The 23,286-nt window shown below is 41.2% G+C and overlaps 2 protein-coding genes and 1 long non-coding RNA gene across 3 annotated transcripts; 1 reads left to right on the top strand and 2 right to left on the bottom strand.

Moving 5' to 3' along the window:
• Positions 1-1,046: 1,046 nt before the first annotated feature.
• LOC114240308 (immediate early response 3-interacting protein 1) lies at positions 1,047-2,845 on the bottom strand. The gene is made up of 3 exons (XM_028170796.2): positions 2,592-2,845; positions 1,860-1,961; positions 1,047-1,206 (listed from the first exon to the last, which is right to left on the bottom strand). The coding sequence occupies exons 1-3, from the start codon at positions 2,677-2,679 to the stop codon at positions 1,151-1,153; spliced, it is 246 nt and encodes an 81-aa protein (XP_028026597.1). The 5' UTR covers positions 2,680-2,845; the 3' UTR covers positions 1,047-1,150.
• An 8,105-nt stretch (positions 2,846-10,950) lies between these two features.
• Pbp49 (proximal sequence element A Pbp49) lies at positions 10,951-20,874 on the top strand. The gene is made up of 7 exons (XM_089736293.1): positions 10,951-11,104; positions 14,352-14,994; positions 15,856-16,069; positions 16,353-16,463; positions 16,941-17,096; positions 17,318-17,503; positions 20,009-20,874. The coding sequence occupies exons 2-7, from the start codon at positions 14,393-14,395 to the stop codon at positions 20,327-20,329; spliced, it is 1,590 nt and encodes a 529-aa protein (XP_089592419.1). The 5' UTR covers positions 10,951-11,104; positions 14,352-14,392; the 3' UTR covers positions 20,330-20,874.
• LOC149500418 (uncharacterized) lies at positions 12,318-13,445 on the bottom strand. Its single transcript, XR_016324874.1, has 2 exons — positions 13,163-13,445; positions 12,318-12,834 (listed from the first exon to the last, which is right to left on the bottom strand). It is a non-coding gene; the product is annotated as an uncharacterized LOC149500418 (long non-coding RNA).
• Positions 20,875-23,286: the final 2,412 nt, after the last annotated feature.

The following is a 23,286-nucleotide window of genomic DNA, read 5'->3' as shown; positions in this document are numbered from 1 at the left end:
CGCTGTCGTCACTGGCGTAAATAATAAAACGCTCAGTGACTGAATCTACTATATGGTCATTGGTAATATATGGTATTTGGTCCTGGCATTTCAAACAAATTTAAAACAATAACACTCGTAACAAAAACTAAATTTAAAAAAAGGGTATCCTACAACATATTAGGCGCATGTGTAGCCGGGAGCGAACGGAACGTGGACGCGGTGCGGGAGGTGAGCGTCGACTGACTCACCAATCACGCGCTCGGAACGGTGCTACGTCTTTCCCCGCGTCCCGCTTGACAACCAAAGAGACCTAAAAAACGACTTCTGCGCATCTAACGACTCTTGCCAAGTTACGTACCGGGGACTATATATAGATGGTCATGGCTCAAAGGCTTGAGTCATCAGGTTTGAGCCCCGTGAGCTCACCTACAAAAGTTAGGGTTACGCTGATATAGCCTCTCAAGGCTCTCAGATTAGGTAGGAAAAAAAAAAAAAAAAAAGGCTTGGAAATCTTGTAGTATGATTTATCAATGCGGTTTCTAATAATCCAAATATTTTCAGAAATATTATACGTACCTATTTCTTGGGAAAAAAAATTTAATGAAAGGGCGACATTGATGAAAGGAAGTAATAGTGTTCTGTAATGTCACAGGTTAAGATTTTTTAGGCAACACCTTCAATTTATGCCACTGATGATTTTCAGTGTTATTTTTCAATATGTCAATTTTATTATTTTTTATTTTTAATATTATTTTTCAATAATCTTTAAAAAATTACTACAGTGGATATTTAGGAATGGATATTAGCAAAGCTAAGCTTCGATGCATATTCAACCCTCTTCAAGAATGTTATACTTATTATTAAAGTACTCAGAAAAAACTGAGGAAGCACCAGACAGTATGTGACAAAAATGCCTGTTCGAAAACCACCCTGTGTCAAGTGCTTTTGGGTAGAAATAATGAATCCATGCTGGTTGGTTATATTTAGTGTCTTGCAGAAAATAGACAATGGGGCAATAAGTACAAATTGTTCTGAGCATGTATGGATGGTTGAAAAAGTTTACAAACATACAAATTTAACTTTTATTTGATTTACAAAATTAAAATATCTTATAATAACACTATTAAGATTTTTATACTTTCTATTGATATTTCTATATCAATGTTCATTATCCCAGTAACAGTTTGAACATTATTGTCAGGATATTGAGTATGATGAGAGGAACTGAAACATAAAGCCAAATAGTTTAGATTAATATTATTAAACATAAAGCAACACGTGAAGAGCACTAATTTATCAGCACTAAATTACATTGCTGCCCTATGTATCATGTAACAAATAAAAGGAATGACACACTGGGAGCCACTAGTGTATTGACAGTTTACCACATGCTACCTGAGCAACCCTGCATGAACACGAAACCCATACATAGATTTTTGGCTACTTGTGATTGTTTTTTTTTTAAATCATGCATTGCTATATCTGATGTTAGGTGGCTGGTAGAATTGACATTGTGATGTCTTTTCGGCTGTCATATCCAATTAATCTAGGATGGGAAATTTATCAGTTGTTCGATACAATTATATTATTATTATGTATTTTGAATAAAATTGAACTTGCCAAAAGTCAATAATATCATTCTTATTAATTATAATGACAAAAATTAAAAAAATATTTCTTTTATATTTAAAAAGTAACAGTGATTTTTGAAATAAGTGTTTTTTGGCTTATGATATTTTTATTAGAACATAGTTACCAGTAATCACATAATGTGATTACTTTTTATTAATATTATTACTCCATTAAGATGATTCAACATTACAACATCAATCATAATTTTTTTCCCAACTGTGAATAAACTTCATTGAGTTACTTACTCTTTGTAACTGTTCTAATTGACCTCACCAAGTTAAGAATTTGGAATTTCATCGAAGATTGATCTTCAAAGCCCTGGGTTTGGGTATTTGCTCCCCAGCCAACTGTAAGCATAATTTAATTTTTATTAGTCTATATTAGTTATATCATTAAAACTTGTAATATAATTTAATTTGACCTTCGATGTACATTTAAGAGTGTAGCCGTGTTGAATGGATTATAGGCCCTATGAAATACGCAATTGATAAAAGAAATGCTGAAGCTAGCAAATATTTTTAGTATCAAATAACCTATACATACAGCCTAACTCAACATGTTTAATTAAATGAACATAAAAAATGTACTTTAATTAATTAGGCTGCTTTTTTTTTTCCTAAGCTGATGGCCTTGAGAGATCATTTCAGCGTGACCCTAACAAGCAGATGAGCTCACGGGGCTCAAACCTGAGGACGTTGCTAACACTAGCAAGAGCAGTGCTTCACAGAACCTACCACCGGATCGGAAACGTGACTCATTGAGAAGATCCGGCGAGAAACTCAGTGCCCTGTATCTGTGTGTAAGTTCGCTCGTCGAACTCTTCGTCTTAATCGACAAGTTCGATGTGAACGATGACCGGTGCTTGAAGAGCCTAAAAGCACGGTTAGTGGATTGGGAGGATCCGAAATGACGTGTGGCCGTAACTAATTAGACGACATATGGTTACAATATACAAAAAAAACTGTTCGAAAACTCACTTTTCTGCATGAATCTTTCTTCGTGTAATACACATACTGCGTTGAGACATAACAATGTGGCTTCAAATAAATTCCATAAAGTGAGCATATTTCTTTCCGATTATGATCTTAGTTGACCAAGTTGATGTAAAAACAAGTGTAGTTACTACTTTAAATATATTAAGTACCTATATTAATTAAGGATTCTACAGCTTAACGATAACTTGCTGAAAACCACATCCAACAAACAAGTTAATGCTTTGTTGACTTGAAATTAGTTGAAATTGGAAGGTGTCAGTGTGTCAGTCTTTTTTTTTTATCACCCACAGAACGGATAAAGAGACTATACAGCTTAATTTTTTTAACCAAACCACATAGGTAATTGAAATTAAAGTTTAGGATGAAATAAATTTAAAATAAATAACATGAAATAAAACAACTCCAAACATATATTCGATGAGATGAAATAATAAATAACCTGTCGGTAAAATAGTGCAATTCACCACGTGTTCTTTCTCTAATCCAGCTTCATTTGCGGTATTTGATCTCTTGATCGATCGGTATTTAGTTAACACAGCTTTGTCTGAGTGGTTATTATAATACCTAAAGCATCGATTCTACACTAATAAAGACTTTTGGATTTGAATATCATTAAGAGAGAAGCCAGAAGTAGCGGGAGCAGAACCATCAAACACTACTCGGATCTTTGTTGATTCACTGTCATTTTTAAATACAGCATGATGACAGAGAAAATATGATAAATTAGGAATCTTTTGAGGTGACTTTTATAAATGGCCTAATTCCCTATATTCATTTATGACAGTCTTTCTCAAAGTGGGCGATAACGCCCCCAAGGGGGCGTTTGAAACCTAGAGGGGGGCGTTAAGGGGCCCAGGAAAAAATGGGGGGCGTTGATGTGGGTTAGGGGGGCGCTGTAAAATTTGTAATTTCATTTACTAGTATTTTAAATTTCACTAAAATTAAAACTCACCTACTACACAATAACAAATAATTAGTTTATATTTCTACCCTGTATGATGTTATAAAAACTTAAAATAATTAACATACATTTCGTAGGATAGCCCACACACCGTACGCAATCAAGTTGTAACAAGTTTCTGCGGAACATGATCGATGATAGTTAAAAAATTAGGGTTTTTTTTTTTTTTTTTTCCTACCTAAGCTGATAGCCCTAGGGGCTATTTCAGCGTAACCGTGGCTAGTAGGTGAGCTCACGGGGCTCAAGTACAAGGAAGTACCTAAAAGCACCGTTAGTGGATCGGGAGGATCCGAGATGACGTGTTTTGGGCGACGTCGACTGCTTTCCATTCTGTCCGCAGGATCGGGAATGTAGTTACCGGAGGCCACGATGAGAGGGTTCTCGTGTCGTGCCGCTTTATCGAAGTGGCGCATCGACGCCGACTGTAGATACTTACTGATGGACTCTAAGTCCAGGTCGTCATGGAGGTCGACGTTCCTGACGAACCACGGGGCTCCGACGGCTATCCTGCAAAAACGGGATTGAATAATTTGGAATGATTTTAAGTGAGTGCGGGCCGCGTGAGCGAACACTACACTTGCATAGGTCATGACGGGGCGTATGCAAGTTTTGTAGAGTGTCACCTTATTTCTAAGGGACATTTTACTTCGCCTACATATCATCGGGTAGTAAAAAATTAGGGCAATTTTACCTTAATTACATCGCACCAGAAATTATTTTAAACATTAGAAACAGAAAAAAAAAACTACTACTGCAGAGTTTTGCTGGAGTCATGGTTCAGGCGGCTGGTCGATCCTTCGGCTGGTCGTAGGACCGTCGAGGCGATTCGCCCGATTCTTGTGGATTGGGTGAATCGTGACAGAGGACGCCTCACTTTCCGGCTCACGCAGGTGCTCACTGGGCATGGTTGCTTCGGTGAGTTCCTGCACCGGATCGCAGCCGAGCATACGGCAGAGTGTTACCATTGTGGTTGCGACTTGGACACGGCGGAGCACACGCTCGTTGCCTGCCCCGCATGGGAGGGGTGGCGCCGTGTCCTTGTCGCAAAAATAGGAAACGACTTGTCGTTGCCGAGTGTTGTAGCATCGATGCTCGGCAAGGACGAGTCGTGGAAGGCGATGCTCGACTTCTGCGAGTGCACCATCTCGCAGAAGGAGGCGGCGGGGCGCGTCAGAGACGCACAAGCCCGCCGCCGTCGAGCGGGGGCCAGGGAGGCGGATTTCGCCCTAGCCCTGGCCCTCTAAGTGTTTCGGGTCCCCCTTATATGTCGGTCTGGGGCCCGGTGAAGGGGGCCTAAGAAGACGACGTGCAAGCTGCTCTGCACGCGTTTTACGCAAGAGCATCCGGGTGATGGAAGGCCGGCTATCCTCGACCCACGCTGGTTCTGACCCAGCGGGGTATTTCGTAGGATAATCTATTCAAACCGGCGCCATCTAGGCGGGCTTCGGACAGCCTGCCGACCGAGAGGGCTGGTGGTCGTGGCGCCGACGATCGCTGGCCCGGCGTCCCGAGGGGGAGGGTGATGGGAGAGATGTGCTCCGCACTAAACGCTTCACTCTCCTCCCCTTGCCTTTTCATGAGTTCTGTCTCATGCGAGGGTTGGACGTTGGTTGTTGAGCGACAGGAGGTTTTAGTCGGTTCGACTCCGACATGCCCCATCCTCCATCCCCAGTGGAGGGTGGGAGTCCGGCGATTTCCTCCTGACGAAAAAAAAAAAAAAAAAATGCGCAGTTTTAAAATATTACACATACGTAAACTAACACAAATTGAGGTTTTCTTTACTTTCTTTCTTGTTTTTAACATAAGGGCATTTTACAGCACTTTCCTAGCATTTTATAAGAAATTACTGATGTAAGAATCATAATTTTTATATAAAATGGAAATGCGTGTATAATTATTGTTCAAAAACTTGTCTTAGATTATTTTTTTTTACAATTTACCCATTACCGTCCAATGTCAAATAGTATAGTAAGCCTAAATAGCTCACTTATTGTAAACATTGTTTACTATTTTATTTCTATATAATAATAGGTTGGGGAAAAAGTTTCTTCGCATTTTTTAAGAAAATTCACAACATTTTTTAATATAGTTTATTCACATTTAACTAAAGTATGTCGGTACCATTTTGTTCGATAACTTTTTGCCATCTTGTAGGTAGGGACATGATCTCATTGCTATAGAAATTTTGGGGCTTGTGATCAAAATACCGCCACAATTGGTTTTGGCAGTCCTCTCGTGATGTTAACCTGACACTGCTTAAATAATTCTGAAGAGACCGAAACAGGTAGAAATCTGAAGGTGCAAGGTCAGGACTATACGGCGGATGCATTAACATCTCCCAGCCAAGCTCTCTTAATTTTTGCTGAGTGGCTAAAGATGTGTGAGGTCTAGCGTTATCGTGATGAAAAACCACACCCCCTCTGTTGATTAATTCCGGCCGCTTTCTCTCAACTTCTTGCTTTAATCTCATCAGTTGTTAGCAGTAGAGTTCAGAATCGATGGTCCTGCCTGGTGGTAACAGCTCATAATGTATAATGCTCTTCCAATCCCACCACACACACAGCATCACCTTGTTGCGAGTTAACCCGGGTTTCGCCACAACCTTTCTCGTACGTTCTTGCCGTACGCGATCCACTATCAGCTTATTCAAAAATGGTTCGGTTTCATTACATCGTAATAAAGAATCACAAATGAGTACACAGTTCATTAGGTTTCTTTCAGTGAGCTTTTTTGTGTACCCAGTTTTTTTCAAATGCGCCATAACTATTTTGTGGTCAATTCCCAGTTCTTCAGTTACGTCGTAACTACTGATATGCCGATCTTGCCCCACTATTTCAAAAATGGCATCGACTTTATCCGTAATAGGGCGACCAGAGCGACGTGCATTTTTGACATCAAAATTTAGCGGATTGAAAACGCTTAAACCAAATTTGTGCTACTCTCACAGACACTGCACTAGGTCCATAAACATCGCAATTTTTTTTCACGGCTTGCGTTGCTTTTTTACCTTTTTTGTAGTAAAATTTTAAAATGTATCGAATATCTTCATTAGATTCACTCATCTTGACAGTACGAAAAATAAATAAAAATCACACATCTTCCTCATTTTAATTTGGAATTATCTTCTTTCGAATTTAAACTTTTAATGATACCAAAACCAGCCAGATAAAAATAGTATAGCCAAAGAGATTTTATTACAAGTTCATAAATTTTTAAGCTATTGCATAGCTTTTATCGCGGGCCTTAGCGCGGCGACCCAATCATGAAATTCTGTAACGAAAAAAACCTAACATCCCTCACTCCGCCTACCATGTAGCTCGCGTTCAACGCATTCACACGTTGCGCTTGTGTAATGTTTATGAATAGCGCGTGGCGTGACGTCACACTGCATGCGCATCATGAAAAGTCTGCCCATGTCTCTCTCGCGCGGTTTAGCTTATGAGTGTGAAGGGGTCAGTTAAGGTTTTGCCTTTATTAAGGTTTAATATAGCGTGGTCTTGTTTTATTATTGTTTTAATATTAAATTATCATTGTCTAATTATAATGTCATAAGTTGATAAAAAATGCTATGCAACAGCTTTACCGCCGCAGTTCCCGAGTGCCACAGGTTTTTTTTTTGTCAGGAGGAAATAGCCGGACTTCCGCCCTTCACTGGGGATGGAGGGCGGGGCATGTCGTAGTCGAACCGACTAAAACCTCCTGTCGCTCAACAACCAGCATCCAAACCTCGCATGAGACAGAGCTCATGAAAAGGCAAAGGGGGGAAAGTGAAGCGTTTAGTGCGGAGCACATCTCTCCCATCACCCTCCCTCTCGGGACACCGGACTGGCGGTCGTCGGCGCCACGACCACCAGCCCTCTCGGTCGGCAGGCTGTCCGAAGCCCGCCTCCTTTTGCGAGATGGTGCACTCGCAGAAGTCGAGCATCGCTTTTCACGACTCGTCGTCACCGAGCATCGATGCCAGAACACTCGGCAACGACAAGTCGTTTCCTATTTTTGCGACGAGGACTCGCCGCCACCCATCCCATGCGGGGTAGGCGACGAGCGTATGCTCTGCCGTGTCCAAGTCGCAACCACAATGGTGGCACTCTCTGTCGGCTTGACTCCAATCCGGTGCAGGAACTCACCGAAGCAACCATGGCCAGTGAGTACCTGCGTGAGCCGGAAAGTGAGGCGTCCTCTGTCACGATTCACCCAATTCACAAGAACCGGGCCGCCTGGACCATGACTCCAGCACGGACCGCCGAGATTGGGCCCTCCGCGCTCTGACCACACTGGGGCTGGGACGCGCCACGCCCCGGGCACGAAAGTTAGCCCGCCACTGATAGTCAGCGGCGAGCGCCTCCGCCTCCAGGACCCAAGGCGGAGTCCCAGCCAGTACACACGCCGCCTCGTAAGAGATGGTGCGATAACCACGGATGATCCTGACCGCGATAGTGCGTTGCGGCCGTTGTAGCAACTTCGCTACTCCCACGGTCAGTGACTGGCCCCACACGGGCGCCTCGTATAAGACCATTGACCGCTCCACCACCGTATAGAGACGGCGCGTCACCTGGTTAGGCCCCCCGATGTTGGGAAGAAGCCGGCTTAACGCGCTGGCCACCCCCAACAAACGAGGGACCAGGTTCTGAAAATGAACACGGAAGGTCCAACGACCAATTAACAGACGTTTGTTATCATATCTGTCACAGCAATTTCCAGGCCTCAGCATAATTATTGGTGGAGACCTCAAGATTGGATACTAAGCGGGCTGCATCACCATCTAGATAAGATAACATATAGTGAAATTTGTGAATTATGGGAATACGGTCGTTGTTGTGAACAATAGAGGTAAATGTGTCACGGAATTCCAACCAGCGGAAATATGAGCCATCAAACTTTGGCAGATGCATTTGTGGCAGCTTGGATCCAATATAATTTTGATCATGATGACACTGAATGTTCTGAGCTATTGAGTCACGTCTTGACGACTCAGAATGAGTCTCAAGCAAGGCCTTGGCATTGGCAAGGTTAAGAATGATGGTAATTTCAATGTCATCACGATCTTGGATTTCATTCTCCAAATTTTCAAGGTTGAGAACCTCGATCTCAGTCTGCAACTCATCGAATCTGGTCGAAAGGGCTTCAAGTTTGCTAATTTTCAATGTAAGTTCAGTTAGTTGAACATTAGCCAAATGAGACAATTTGGTTACATTGTCTACATAGTTTTTAAATTTAGCTGGCCTTTGATAGAGCTACGTTTGGCTACTAACTCCTTCAATTTAGATGAGAGGGCTTTGTCTTCCTTGTTAGACATTTAGAATTTGGAGAAAACTTATAAAATTATAATGGCTGACGCTCATCAAGTGGACGGCACCTTCTTGCAGTTAATGTGTCTGAGAAGACGTGTACCAGTACACGTCTTCCAGGGGTTGTTCCATCCAAGAGTCCAGGATCTTGCCCCACGTTGGGCGCCAAATTTTGTGTCTGATGATACAATGAAATCCCGTTGTTTTCTGTAACGAGACTTTATTTTATATTTGTACAATAATTTGTTTAGAGTAGAGATGTTTAGTTTGTATTTTGATGAATTACATGAAGTAATTAAGTATAGAAGCAAGAAGCTTGTATAAATTGAATTAAGTAGGTAGAAAAAGAAGCGGGAATTGTTCCTCGTAAAAGTGTTAAGAGACAGATTATATTTTAATTACAGACTAGTTAGCTTAATATAGATTATAGACGACACGCAGATACGGCAAAGGCGTCAACACTATCCTACGATAGTTTATTATATTTCTATTATATAACTATTACATATACATATAATCCTACGATAGTATAAGTCCAAAAGAAAGATTGGTAAGATTTCTTGGGACAGGAAATTCGTATCAAGATTTAAAATTTAGTTCTTCAATATCCCAAGGGGCCATCCATAAAGTACGTCACACGAATTTTAGGACTTTTGAACCCCTCCCCCCCTCCTTGTCACAGGTTGTCACATTTTTATAACCCCCCCCTCCTGATGTGACGTCACACATTTTTTAAATTTATGTATGTATTTAAAAATAATCGAGAGAAAACAGCTATTTTCATTTTTTACTTATTTTTATTAAATAATAATCTAATAAAATCAACATAAAGTCCAACATTTCATAAAATCGAAAAAACAAACGACTAGTTAGAAAATAATAAACGATTAATTATATTAATTAAAGATAAAAATCTTAATTATCGAGTGTCCATGGACTTTGGATCCACTCTTTTATATCAGCTATTACTGGTAAATCAGGCACTTCATTTTCGTTCTGAATTTGAACGTCAGGAACATCCTTAGTGTCGACATCATTCTCTTCCATCCATAAAGCATCGTCATCATTCATTAAACAGAGAATTTCTCGGGCACGTCTAGCCGCAATTCTTTGAGGACGAATTTTCGCTAAATTATTAATAAATATAGATCAATAAATATATATCAAAAAATTATTAATAAATATAGATCAAGTTTGTAAATTTTTAAAATTTTTAATTCACATACAAACTTTGCGTTTTAGTATTTTAAATTTTAACATGTGACGTCACAAAAGTATTGACCCCCCCATGCCCCTTGTCACACGATGTCACACTTCGGTGATACCCCCCCTCCCCATTAACGTGTGACGTACTTTATGGATGGCCGCCAACCCCTGGTGACAAAAACTATCCCTGAAACATGTCGGTCTATTTATAAATGTCTGGCACATTAAATAAAGGCCACCGAAATTAATACTTTTTATTCGGAAGCAAAAAACAAACTAAAACTTCCTTACGCACGGAGAGCTATGGGACGACTGAATGAAACCATTCTGTAACTAAATGCGATTACACCTTCATAAATGCGTTTCTAATTAGGCTTCTAAATGATTCAGTCAGTCAGAAACCATCCTTGCTACTGAATTCAGTAGACTAATTTACTTAATGCTATTACACTTGACTGAATTCAGTAGCGACTGAATTCAGTCGTCTGAATTCAGCCAAGTGTAATAAGCCTATAAACTGTGGCGATGAAACTCAAATGTTTCCTTTGTTGTCTAATTTCATCTTTTCATCTATCTATCTATCAATCTTCTATCTATATATTATATAGAAATGAATTGCTGTTCCCTAGTCTCGCTAAAACTCGAGAACGGCTGGACCGAAAGGTAGATAAATATGAAAATGCTCGGAATTAAATAAAAATAACAATTTTGTTTTTCCTTTGATATGTCCCCCGTCGGACGGATTCCTTTTGTTTGTTTTAAGTTTATTTTATACAAAAGTTTAGGTCTTTTATTTATCGATTGAGGCACTACGAAGTCTGCCGGGTCAGCTAGTCCTTAATATTTTATCACTTCCCTATTCATGCGCTAACGTTGAACGCATATTTTCACATAATAATCTTTTGAAAACAAAACAGCGAAACAGGCTGTCTACTGAATCAATCACTGGTCTATTACATGCAAAACGACTCTAATACAGCTAATTGTTATGATTTTGAAATTAATTCGACGATGACTGCAGCTATGGCCAAACAATATTGGTATAAAAAATAATTTATTCTTAAATAGTTAGTCTAAGTTTTTTTTTTCAATAATTAAACGAATTTGATTGAATATTGTATATTTTTTGACAAATACCGACTTTGGGTATAAAATAGTACAAATATGCCTATTTTAGCTGCCAAGTCTACCGATCTCGCTCTATGACGTTCGAGATCACTGCCCATTACCCATAAAAACAGAAAAATGTCAACAATTGATACCTACTTAGTCTTGTGGAATTTATTTATGATTTATAGTCGGATTTTTAATGGGGTTGGCCGGTTAAAGCTTTTCTCAGATGTCGCCAGCGTAGCTTGTTCCCTTGTCACAGAGAGCCGCCATTTTGTGTGTTTTGCGTTCGTGATATTTCGGCATTTTGTGATTTTGATACGGTTCTTATTACTTTCTAAGTAGTGCTAAACAGTTTTACAACATGTATTCCAACTGGATAGTTAAAGAATTAAAGGAGGAGTTGAGAAAACGTGGTGCATCTTTACGAGGAAAAAAAGTGGATTTTGTCGAAAGGTACAATGTTGATGTTTTATTTTAACTTAGAAAACTTCTCTCAAACTGTTTCCGGTAGATATTATTATAATAATATTAAATTGTGTACCTTAGGAACTTTATTCCTTGTAGCATGTGCAAAAAGAATTGCTCACATTACACACATTACCTACCAACTAATGTATTATTTAATTTTTTTCAGATTAGAGCCATATGACCAAAATTTTAATTTTGAAACAAAATTAAAAAATAGCTCTAGCAAAATATGCTAATATATATGATTTGCTAGTGGAGCCATGTGGCATTTTCATTAGCCAAGAGCGCCCATATCTTGCTGCATCTCCTGATGGTGTGTCGGGCGAAGAAACTATAATTGAAGTGAAATGTCCATACGCTAGCAGAAAACATGAAATAAATATAACAACGGTGCCTTACTTAGAACAATGTAACGGGATATTGTCTCTAAAAAAACCTGCACATATTATTATCAAATCCAAGGGCAGTTATACTGCTCAGGCAAAACATACTGCAATTGGTCATTTACACCTACAAGGACATCAAAGTGATTTATGTTGAAAAAGACAATAATTTTATAAATAATATGATAAATAAATGAGATATCTTTTATGAAAATATTTTCAAAGAAGCATTGTATGAAAAATATCTGTATTATAACTATACACACTTGTCGAAATAAATAATCAGGAATATTTTAAATTATTTTTATTGACAATTCCTTCTCTAAAATTACATAACATTACACATATGAAATATATAATAAGCTTAATTAGTAACATTCAAAATTGATCTTCTATTGATATGCCGACCATTCTACTCCAGCGATACCTTATATCAATGACATTGGCATAAGTGTGATTAAAACTAATGAAAACTTAGATGCTGTTTCCAACCCGGTGTAGTATTGCATTGTCTCATCGTCTGCAAGTAATAGCTCTGTAGAGAACAATCTTAATATATTGGATGTTTGAGTTCCAATAGTAATATGATGCCTTGTAATTGTTTCATCTATACTAGAGTTATTATTTTCTATTAGAATTTCTTGAGAGACATTTGAATCAAAATGCACATTGCTGTGTTCTTCAAAGGGTACGAGTTTGTAACCTTTGTTCTCTATTTTTTGTTTCTTCAGAAACTGGTTTCATATTCCATGAAAATATAGATGGTACAGCACCTTTCTTCAGATATTTATGTTAATGTTTGACACCTACAACACAAAGAAAAACATTTAAATATACTATCACAAGGAAACCTGACCATGGTTCAAAATATTTGTTATTACAATGGATGCAGCGATTTAGATAGAACTTTCAATAGTAACAGCTGATAATGAACAACAGCTCATGAGGAATGCGTTTCCTCCAGTCTGATTTTGTGTTTGTTAAAAGGTTCCTTAGAACATAAATCTACTTGCAAAATATGTTAGCAACGAATAGTGTGCCTAACTAATTATTATTGGATTTTTTTAATAAGAGAACAAAGATGTGTGCTACACCTAGTCATGCATTATAAATATTTGACAGAAAGAAACATACCTGTGTATTTACTAATGTTTTCATAGTCAGATTCTACAAAGTGTTTACGACATAACCTCGAACTTTTTGTGGGAGTACTTTTTTCGCGTCAAATGGCCTTTAACCACAGTCTTCCAATTTTCTTGTCCTTCGGAATTGATGTACTCCAATTTCTGAGCATATTGGCACAAAACAACGCGTCATTGTGCTTAAAATAATTTTTAATCAAAAATTCCAATACAAATATTGAATGTTATGGGAACAATGCACACAAGCGCCACTTTGACAGTTGCCAACCCCATTAGACGAAGCCAGCTGACAGTAGCTAATGTCACTTTGTGAAATAATGTTGCTATATTTAAAGTAATAGTGATGCGTTCAGTTCTCGTTCAATCACATAAATGAACAATGAGTGTGAAGAGTTACTCATTAATTTCAAACTATAAAAGAATATTATTTATATTTTACAATAAAATTGTATTAAAGTGATCCAATATAATAATATGTTACTAGTAGTATGTAACTACAATCAGTTTTTTTTATTTTCATTACCTATGTACCTATAATTGTTATATTTTATACATCTATAGTTTCAACTATATGATGCATTGGAAATAGGACAGTCTTACAAGCTTCCTCGCAATGTTTTTCTTAATGTTTAAAACACTCGGTATTCAGTACAGGTAGATACCATAGGAACATAATGTTTCGTCGAAAACTCGTTGGTATGTACAAAGCACGGCTAAAATTCGAACCCCGTGCCCGATATCGGCAGTTCGGCACACTAACTATTCACTAGACAATCGAGGCAATTTCATTAATTCAGGAGTTTTTTCAATCGTTCACTTTGTCACAACACTATTTTTATTTCATCAAAAACTGACAACACAGTAAACGTCAGTTTACTTCGTCTAATAAAAAATCCGACTATAGAAAGAAAATTTATTCTCAAAAAAAGTATAATCAATTAGACTAAAAAAAATATTCAAGTTACCGTTATATTTTAATAATTAAATACGTTTTACAAAATGCAAAAATGAACTTTAAAGAGAACACTTACTAACCATGGAGAATTGAAAATTACTGATAGTTAATCAACAGTACTATTTCATCACCTTTGATCACCATATTCTGAACACAAACAAAAAAATTAAGTACAACACCAAAAGCTCTGGATCACAAAAAATAAGATCAGGTCTAAATATTCCAGAACGAATAAATAAGGAGCATACTCTGCAAATCAACCCCATTATGGATAAAGAAACTACATCATCGAAAACAGAAGAGACTGAAATCAAGAAAGAATACAAGTTTTCTGTATTATTTGAAATTGAAGAGGTTGATGAAGAAAATTTTCCCAAAAATGACAGTCAAGGTGAGGAAGAACCTCTAAGTGATAAGGCTAGTGCCAAAGAAGTTGCATCGAAACGGAATCAAAATGAGGGAGATTCTTTAAATTACATGGAAAGCATTGGAGAAATTCCAGCAAGTCATAGTAACGATCAGGAGACTCCTTCACCAAGTACTAGTGGGGACAGAGATGTTGGCACTACTAGTATTGGTGAAACATTAAAAAGAATCAATGCAGATTTGCTTGTAGAATTTCCTGCCAAGAAGCCAAAGCCTGAGCTTTTCACTGTAGATAAAGGTCCAAAGTGGTACAGCATTGCCAATGAGATGGTTACACCCCCAATAATAACAAAAAATCTACCAAGAGTTTTTGAAGCTCTTCCTATATTTGGTAAGCCAAAAACTAAAGGTCATCTGGATAAGTTCTATGATGATGAAATAAGAAATTTTATTGGATGTGATCTTGATGATGAAGAGTTTAAGGAGTTAGGTAAATATTGCAGGTAAGCAACAAATACATTAGCAGTAACAAATACATTAATAACGTTTGTGTTAATTTTTAAGGTAAGTTTTAATGTAAAGATGAATGCATTTGTACAGATTTGTGTATCATTCAGAATGATTATTATATGCTAAACTTTGTGTGTATTAGGTGCAAGGTGTTTAGTTAACATTCAATTGTTTTGCAGCTCAGAATACTAATTTTTCAGAAATGTTATTATATTTGCAGAACTTGTTTTTTGTTACCACTGCTCACAAAGTTATGTATCTTATTTTTTTTGGCTTTCTAACTGTTGCAGCAAACTGAAAATATTTATATAATATCTGTAGTTGTTATGAAGAACTTATCAATAATATTTGTTGTTTATGTTCTCTAGTGTTATGAAAGTGTGTATTTCTTCTCGATGAGCAGTAGTTTTAGTTTTGAATATTCGGGGAATACCTCCACCCTGGACCGCATTTCCGCTATACATAACCGCTATTTCCAATCTGATCAGCTATAAAAGAAACAGGATTGGTATTCCAGTAAAGTGTGAAATTAATTTCCTCTTGTGCATTCATACAGGAGTCAGTATTTTGAGACCAAGCAATGGTTTTTTTGGTATACTACACTGCATCATTCATCAATAACTGTGGATTTAATAGGTTATGAGCTTTTCCAAACGCCTGAGATGCTGTGACGTCTTTAAAATTTGATTTCTCTGACATAGCTTTAAATTTAAACATCACCCAAGTATTTAATAAATTGAAATTCTTAACTTTTGTATTTTTTCCTATCCTGCTATTTGTTACAGTTTACAATATAAATTTAAAAGAAATCTTTAAAAGATTATAATCATACACGGTAATAAATTCTGTTTCAGCATAGAGCACCTGAAAACAGGTAAAGAGCTAAATTTAAAATGGGACACGCCATCACTTTCGATACTATCATCAACGGATATTCCAGACATAGACCTCAATTCCACTAAATTGTGTACAACAAGAAAGTACAAGATGAGAAACAAAATTAATTTGAATCCATATTTAATGAGACTAAAGTACAGAGGCTTAAGAATGCTGCCTTTGTCACAAGAGGTGATTATGAAGGTTTTTTTATTCGAACATGAGGTTGCAGTCTAAATTGTATTGTGGTATTTCAACCTGTCAAATGGGAACGTATGACTAATTTGTGGTTGAAATAGGCTATTGGTTATTAAACAAATTTATAAATACAAATCACGTGTTTGGTTTTATTATTTGTGGTTTTTTAAGAATAACAATAGATTTCATTACTATTATAATTGATTAAATCAAACACGCACAAGATAATAAAAGGTCTATTTCGTGTCTCTAAACTTGTATGTATTAATAATTCCAGGGCAGCAATGAAGACCCTACATTACCTTGTGAGTTGGACCCAGGGAAGGATCTCATATTCCGGGTGCGAGTCTACAGGCCCTTCATAGATCACTTACACAAGGACCGAAACGTAAGTGTCAGGTCGCTTATGTCTGTAGGATAGCCTTTTTTGTCTAGGTACCTATTGCTAGTAACCTCAGAGGACGACTACGCACGGCCCTCTCTCCAATGGATGTGCTGGCCCGGCGAATTTCGCCCGTGTAAATTGTAATTGGACGGTATTTAAATCGCGCAGTAACTGATTAAATAGCATACGCTTTTTGGCCTTCACGATTCAAAGTTTTACCTTTTTTTTCCCCTACCTAAGCTGATAGTCTTAAAGAGGCTATTTCAGCGTAATCTTGACTAGTAGGTGAGCTCACGGGGCTCAAACCGGAGTGATGCTAACACTGACTCTAGCAAGAGCAGTGCTTCGCAGAATCTACCACCGGATCGGAAACGCGAACCACTGAGAAGATCTGGCGAGAAACTCAGTGGGCAAGTTTTACCACTAATCCACCGATCGTGGTCTGGTACCTCTTGGTGTGACGGTACGGCGGTGTTGCAGACGCGCAGCCGCAGCACGGTGTTCAGTTGCGACGTGGTGCTGCTGGGCCGCCGCCCGCTCAGCGACCTGCGCGACCGCATCGCCTGCAACAACGACCACGACATGCGCGTGGACGTGTCGCACGCGCCCGACGCGCCGCCCGCCGCCGCCGCCAAGGTACCTTGTCGATCGGTTGCTTAACCTATTTATCCAATTTAGGTCGCACCAAAATCCGAGTACAGCAGTTTAGGTTCATACCTATGAGGCTAACGACGCGATGACTATTGTAACAGTTAAACGTCGCTCGGTTCGTCTTGTAGCGGCGCTCGTGGCGTCCGAGGTCCGTGCTGTAGAACATAGGCTAAGTGAACTCTAATCGATTCGATCATACATTACAGGAAGTGTTCCCATCCGGTTTCTTGTTCATAAACAACACGTTTTACGTGGACACAAGGGAGGGGTGCGTGGACAACAGCGCAGTCATACGCACGTGGGCGCGACGGAAGGGGATTGGAGATTTTCCGGTCCAAGACATGTGCTCCGTCAACCTAGAGGACATCGTGATCAAACTCGGTCACCCCGAGGTCAGTAGGGTCACCACACTAGACAAGTCGCGCCGCAGCTGTACGTGGGGACGTAGTGATCGCGCTTAAGCTCGGTCACCCCGAGGTCAGTAGGGTCACCACACTAGACAAGTCGCGCCGCGGCTGTACGTGGGGACGGAGTGATCGCGCTTAAGCTCGGTCACCCCGAGGTCAGTAGGGTCACCACACTAGACAAGTCGCGCCGCAGCTGTACGTGGGGACGTAGTGATCGCGCTTAAGCTCGGTCACCCCGAGGTCAGTAGGGTCACCACACTAGACAAGTCGCGCCGCGGCTGTACGTGGGGACGGAGTGATCGCGCTTAAGCTCGGTCACCCCGAGGTCAGTAGGGTCACCACACTAGACAAGTCGCGCCGCGGCTGTACGTGGGGACGGAGTGATCGCGCTTAAGCTCGGTCACCCCGAGGTCAGTAGGGTCACCACACTAGACAAGTCGCGCCGCGGCTGTACGTGGGGACGGAGTGATCGCGCTTAAGCTCGGTCACCCCGAGGTCAGTAGGGTCACCACACTAGACAAGTCGCGCCGCGGCTGTACGTGGGGACGGAGTGATCGCGCTTAAGCTCGGTCACCCCGAGGTCAGTAGGGTCACCACACTAGACAAGTCGCGCCGCGGCTGTACGTGGGGACGGAGTGATCGCGCTTAAGCTCGGTCACCCCGAGGTCAGTAGGGTCACCACACTAGACAAGTCGCGCCGCGGCTGTACGTGGGGACGGAGTGATCGCGCTTAAGCTCGGTCACCCCGAGGTCAGTAGGGTCACCACACTAGACAAGTCGCGCCGCGGCTGTACGTGGGGACGGAGTGATCGCGCTTAAGCTCGGTCACCCCGAGGTCAGTAGGGTCACCACACTAGACAAGTCGCGCCGCGGCTGTACGTGGGGACGGAGTGATCGCGCTTAAGCTCGGTCACCCCGAGTCAGTAGGGTCACCACACTAGACAAGTCGCGCCGCGGCTGTACGTGGGGACGGAGTGATCGCGCTTAAGCTCGGTCACCCCGAGGTCAGTAGGGTCACCACACTAGACAAGTCGCGCCGCGGCTGTACGTGGGGACGGAGTGATCGCGCTTAAGCTCGGTCACCCCGAGGTCAGTAGGGTCACCACACTAGACAAGTCGCGCCGCGGCTGTACGTGGGGACGGAGTGATCGCGCTTAAGCTCGGTCACCCCGAGGTCAGTAGGGTCACCACACTAGACAAGTCGCGCCGCGGCTGTACGTGGGGACGGAGTGATCGCGCTTAAGCTCGGTCACCCCGAGGTCAGTAGGGTCACCACACTAGACAAGTCGCGCCGCGGCTGTACGTGGGTCGGAGTGATCGCGCTTAAGCTCGGTCACCCCGAGGTCAGTAGGGTCACCACACTAGACAAGTCGCGCCGCGGCTGTACGTGGGGACGGAGTGATCGCGCTTAAGCTCGGTCACCCCGAGATCAGTAGGGTCACCACACTAGACAAGTCGCGCCGCGGCTGTACGTGGGGACGGAGTGATCGCGCTTAAGCTCGGTCACCCCGAGGTCAGTAGGGTCACCACACTAGACAAGTCGCGCCGCGGCTGTACGTGGGGACGGAGTGATCGCGCTTAAGCTCGGTCACCCCGAGGTCAGTAGGGTCACCACACTAGACAAGTCGCGCCGCGGTTGTACGTGGGGACGGAGTGATCGCGCTTAAGCTCGGTCACCCCGAGGTCAGTAGGGTCACCACACTAGACAAGTCGCGCCGCGGCTGTACGTGGGTCGGAGTGATCGCGCTTAAGCTCGGTCACCCCGAGGTCAGTAGGGTCACCACACTAGACAAGTCGCGCCGCGGCTGTACGTGGGGACGGAGTGATCGCGCTTAAGCTCGGTCACCCCGAGGTCAGTAGGGTCACCACACTAGACAAGTCGCGCCGCGGCTGTACGTGGGGACGGAGTGATCGCGCTTAAGCTCGGTCACCCCGAGGTCAGTAGGGTCACCACACTAGACAAGTCGCGCCGCGGCTGTACGTGGGGACGGAGTGATCGCGCTTAAGCTCGGTCACCCCGAGGTCAGTAGGGTCACCACACTAGACAAGTCGCGCCGCGGCTGTACGTGGGGACGGAGTGATCGCGCTTAAGCTCGGTCACCCCGAGGTCAGTAGGGTCACCACACTAGACAAGTCGCGCCGCGGCTGTACGTGGGGACGGAGTGATCGCGCTTAAGCTCGGTCACCCCGAGGTCAGTAGGGTCACCACACTAGACAAGTCGCGCCGCGGCTGTACGTGGGGACGGAGTGATCGCGCTTAAGCTCGGTCACCCCGAGGTCAGTAGGGTCACCACACTAGACAAGTCGCGCCGCGGCTGTACGTGGGGATGGAGTGATCGCGCTTAAGCTTGGTCACCCCGAGGTCAGTAGGGTCGCCACACTAGACAAGTCGCGCCGCGGCTGTACGTGGGGACGGAGTGATCGCGCTTAAGCTCGGTCACCCCGAGGTCAGTAGGGTCGCCACACATGTACGTGGGTGGGTGCGGGCAGGTGTACGTGCACCAGGGCGCGTGCGAGCACGTGTTCACGTTCTCGGAGGTGCGCTGCGTGACGGTGCGGGACCCGCTGCGGCGCCGGCACTACCCGTGCCACTCCGCCGTCACGCACAACCAGACCATCTACTGCACCACGTGCGCGGAGTTCGGCGCCAAGTGGATCGTGTCCGGGTGTCGGCGCGTGCCCTTCGACCCCGCCTTCTTCTGCGACACCTGCTTCAGGCAGTACCTGTACAAGGACGGGACCAAGATAGGAGAGTTTAAAGCGTACGCCTATATAGGGAACGAACTCAATCCCTTGAAGCCCTTTGGCTAATTTCGTCAAGTGAAAAAACAATCAAAATACCGAGTCAGTGACCACAAAGTTCCAATTATCTTAATGTATTTTGTGACTGAAATTATAGCTTTGTATTCAATAATGTAAGTGGGAGAGACATCAGAGGACCGCGTGACCAGATGACCACGGTGTTGCCAATTTAAGAATAAATTCGTTTAGTGTTGCCTACTACAAATCTAAATCGACGGAAAGAATGTGTTTAGTATTTCCGCGTATTGTAAACTTGTGATGTAAAGCGTATGGTGACGAACGTCCTGCCTGTCAGCCTGCAGACGCTTAACGGCACGTGCGAGGCCGTTGAACCCACGGGTGATTTTTATTTAAAAACAATACATATACTACAAATGTATGAATATTGAATTTTTTACTAGCGTACACTTGTCAGGAGCGTTTGTGAAATGTCTTCGTTTTAGTCTCCTTACACCGTACACGAACATGTAAAATAAACCTTGTGTTATTATTATCAATAAAGTAGTTTTAAGAAGAAATGTTATTATTATCAATAAAGTAGTTTTAAGAAGAAATGTTGGTCGTTTATTTTAACTAGTGCTCACCTATACTATTTCCATTTCATTATTTTCTCGATGACAGCTCCTGTGGAAACTTGAACGAGCGTCTTTTTTTAAAACGATTTTATAAGCTTCAGACGTATGTATGTTTCTAACGGAATCTTTGAACATGATTTTGACCCCCTTCAAAACGTAGGATTAACTCGAAATTTGGTATACTTATTAAGGACCGATGACAATTCAATATTAAAAAAAATTGAAATTCAACTAAAAATGAAAAATATATAATAGTTTAAAAAAACTAACAAAATACGCTTTTATAGAAAATCCAACTAAAAAATAGAAAATAAATTTTGAATTCATAATAAAATAAAATTATTTTATTGTAAAAAAAGCGTGGGGTGCATGGTATCAGTAGTTATAAATATTTTATAAACAGATATGAGTAGAAGGGTTATTTTGATAATATCCTGAAAAGCACCTCACGCTTTTTACAATTAAATCATTTTTTCTTACACTATTTTTAATTCAAATTTATTAAAATTTATTTTCTATTTTTTAGTTGGATTTTCTATAAAAGCGTATTTTGTTAGTTTTTTTAAACTATTATTTTTTACATTATGTATACATTTATTTAATAAAAATATGACGCTTACGCGCGTACAAGGTCATAGCAGAGTCGGAGAAACTGATAGGGATGGAGCTATCGATAAATGAAACACGATAGCGGACCCGATATTTTTTTACAAAGTGTAAGACACTAAACTATTGCCGAATAATTTTGTACAAATTTATTAACTAATATATTACTTAATGTATAGAATACAATTATCAGAGTAGTTTAAAACTACTAAATGAACTATATACTTATACCAAACTAAAAATAAAAATAGGTAATGTAAAAAATAGACCCCAAATCGCTGCGCTCTTAGGTTAGGGTAGGGTGCACAAGAGGCTGGCGGCATTTCCCCGTTGAATGGCCAGGCTCAACCTTTGTCCGAAATGCGCTCCAGCCCTTGGATCCCCCGAGGCGTCGATGAGGCATGCGGAAATTTCCTTGAACAGCTGACGGGCTTCCGCACCCCAAGGCCCCAAGGTCTCCACGGCAAAAGGCGCAAATATATACGGCTCTCCCAAGGCCGCATATTTATATTTATATTTTCATTACCAGATGTAATTATATTATGTTGATTCTGTATTTATTTATTTTAATCAAAATCTGATGAATCATCGCTGTCACTCGATGAGCTCTCTCTAACATTTACTATAAGTTCCTGTACTTCTATATTATTGAATGCCACATGAATTTTTCAATCCGACGTTATAATGTTTTGGGTTCTTCTCACAATTTTTTCAAATTGTTCGACGGTTACTACCGCACATGCATTTTTTAATAAATCTAACATCTTATTTGCCGAAAAGGGAGGATGGGTATTGTTTCTAGCGGTGTGTCCTTTGATTTGTGCCCATATTAATTCTATAGCATTGTACTGGCAGCTATTTCGTCGGTAATATATCTTTTAGGGAGGCTTTTTTTCGATTTGAAACTATTCACTAATTGTACTTTATTTTAATAAAGTATTATCCACATTTCCGCCATGACGTTGGAGCCAGTTAATTATCTCTTGTTTTTTACTGGCCTGCGTCGGCATTTGAGTGTTCCCAGCTTGAAAAAATATATTTGAATGTTTTTGTTGTATTTGTCTTGGTTCAAAACAAGAAATATATGCGATCGATATCATTACTTATTTGGTCACAACACTACAACTATCAAATTAGAACTGTCATCGAGAAAATAAAGAAATGGAAATAGTATATGTAATGATCAAGAGTTACAAGCGTTGACATTTAGAAATAATTGTCGACCGAGTATTTTGGTTTCTTTAATTAATTCGTGCATTTTTTTTTTCCTACCTAAGCTGATAGATACGCCTTCAGAAGCTATTTCAGCGTAACTTTAACTAGTAGGTGAGCTCACGGGGCTCAAGCTGGAGTGATGCAAGAGCAGTGCTTCGCAGAATCTACCGCCGGATCGGAAATGCGACCCACTGAGAAGATCCGGCGTGAAACTCAGTGGGCTGTTGGGTTAAACGTGCACAACATGCCTTACACCTTTCATTAATCGACTTTAAGTAAAAAAGAAAGAGCTTCTCAATTCAATTCTTCTAATAACATATAAGCATAGCGTATGTAATAAAATGGATAGGATATATTAAGCCTAGGCCCTGCACGTAGGCTCGGACACTCGCTACCGGACGTGTTGTGTTGTAGACGGGAGTGGCGCAGGGGGGCCGCGGGGGTGGCGCGGGGTTAACGTGAGGGTGACGCGGGGGCCGGCGACACACACCCGTCCCCCCGACTATTTGTCACAGATCGCGATGCAGGGACCGGGGAGGACAAAGAATGGCAGGTCAGACGTTTCTGTTA

The sequence above is a fragment of the Bombyx mandarina genome, chromosome 21, assembly GCF_030267445.1.
Source record: "Bombyx mandarina strain Sakado chromosome 21, ASM3026744v2".
NCBI lineage: Eukaryota > Metazoa > Arthropoda > Insecta > Lepidoptera > Bombycidae > Bombyx > Bombyx mandarina.
The sequence above is the reverse complement of the archived record's forward strand: the minus strand, read 5'-3'. Positions and strand labels throughout refer to the sequence as shown.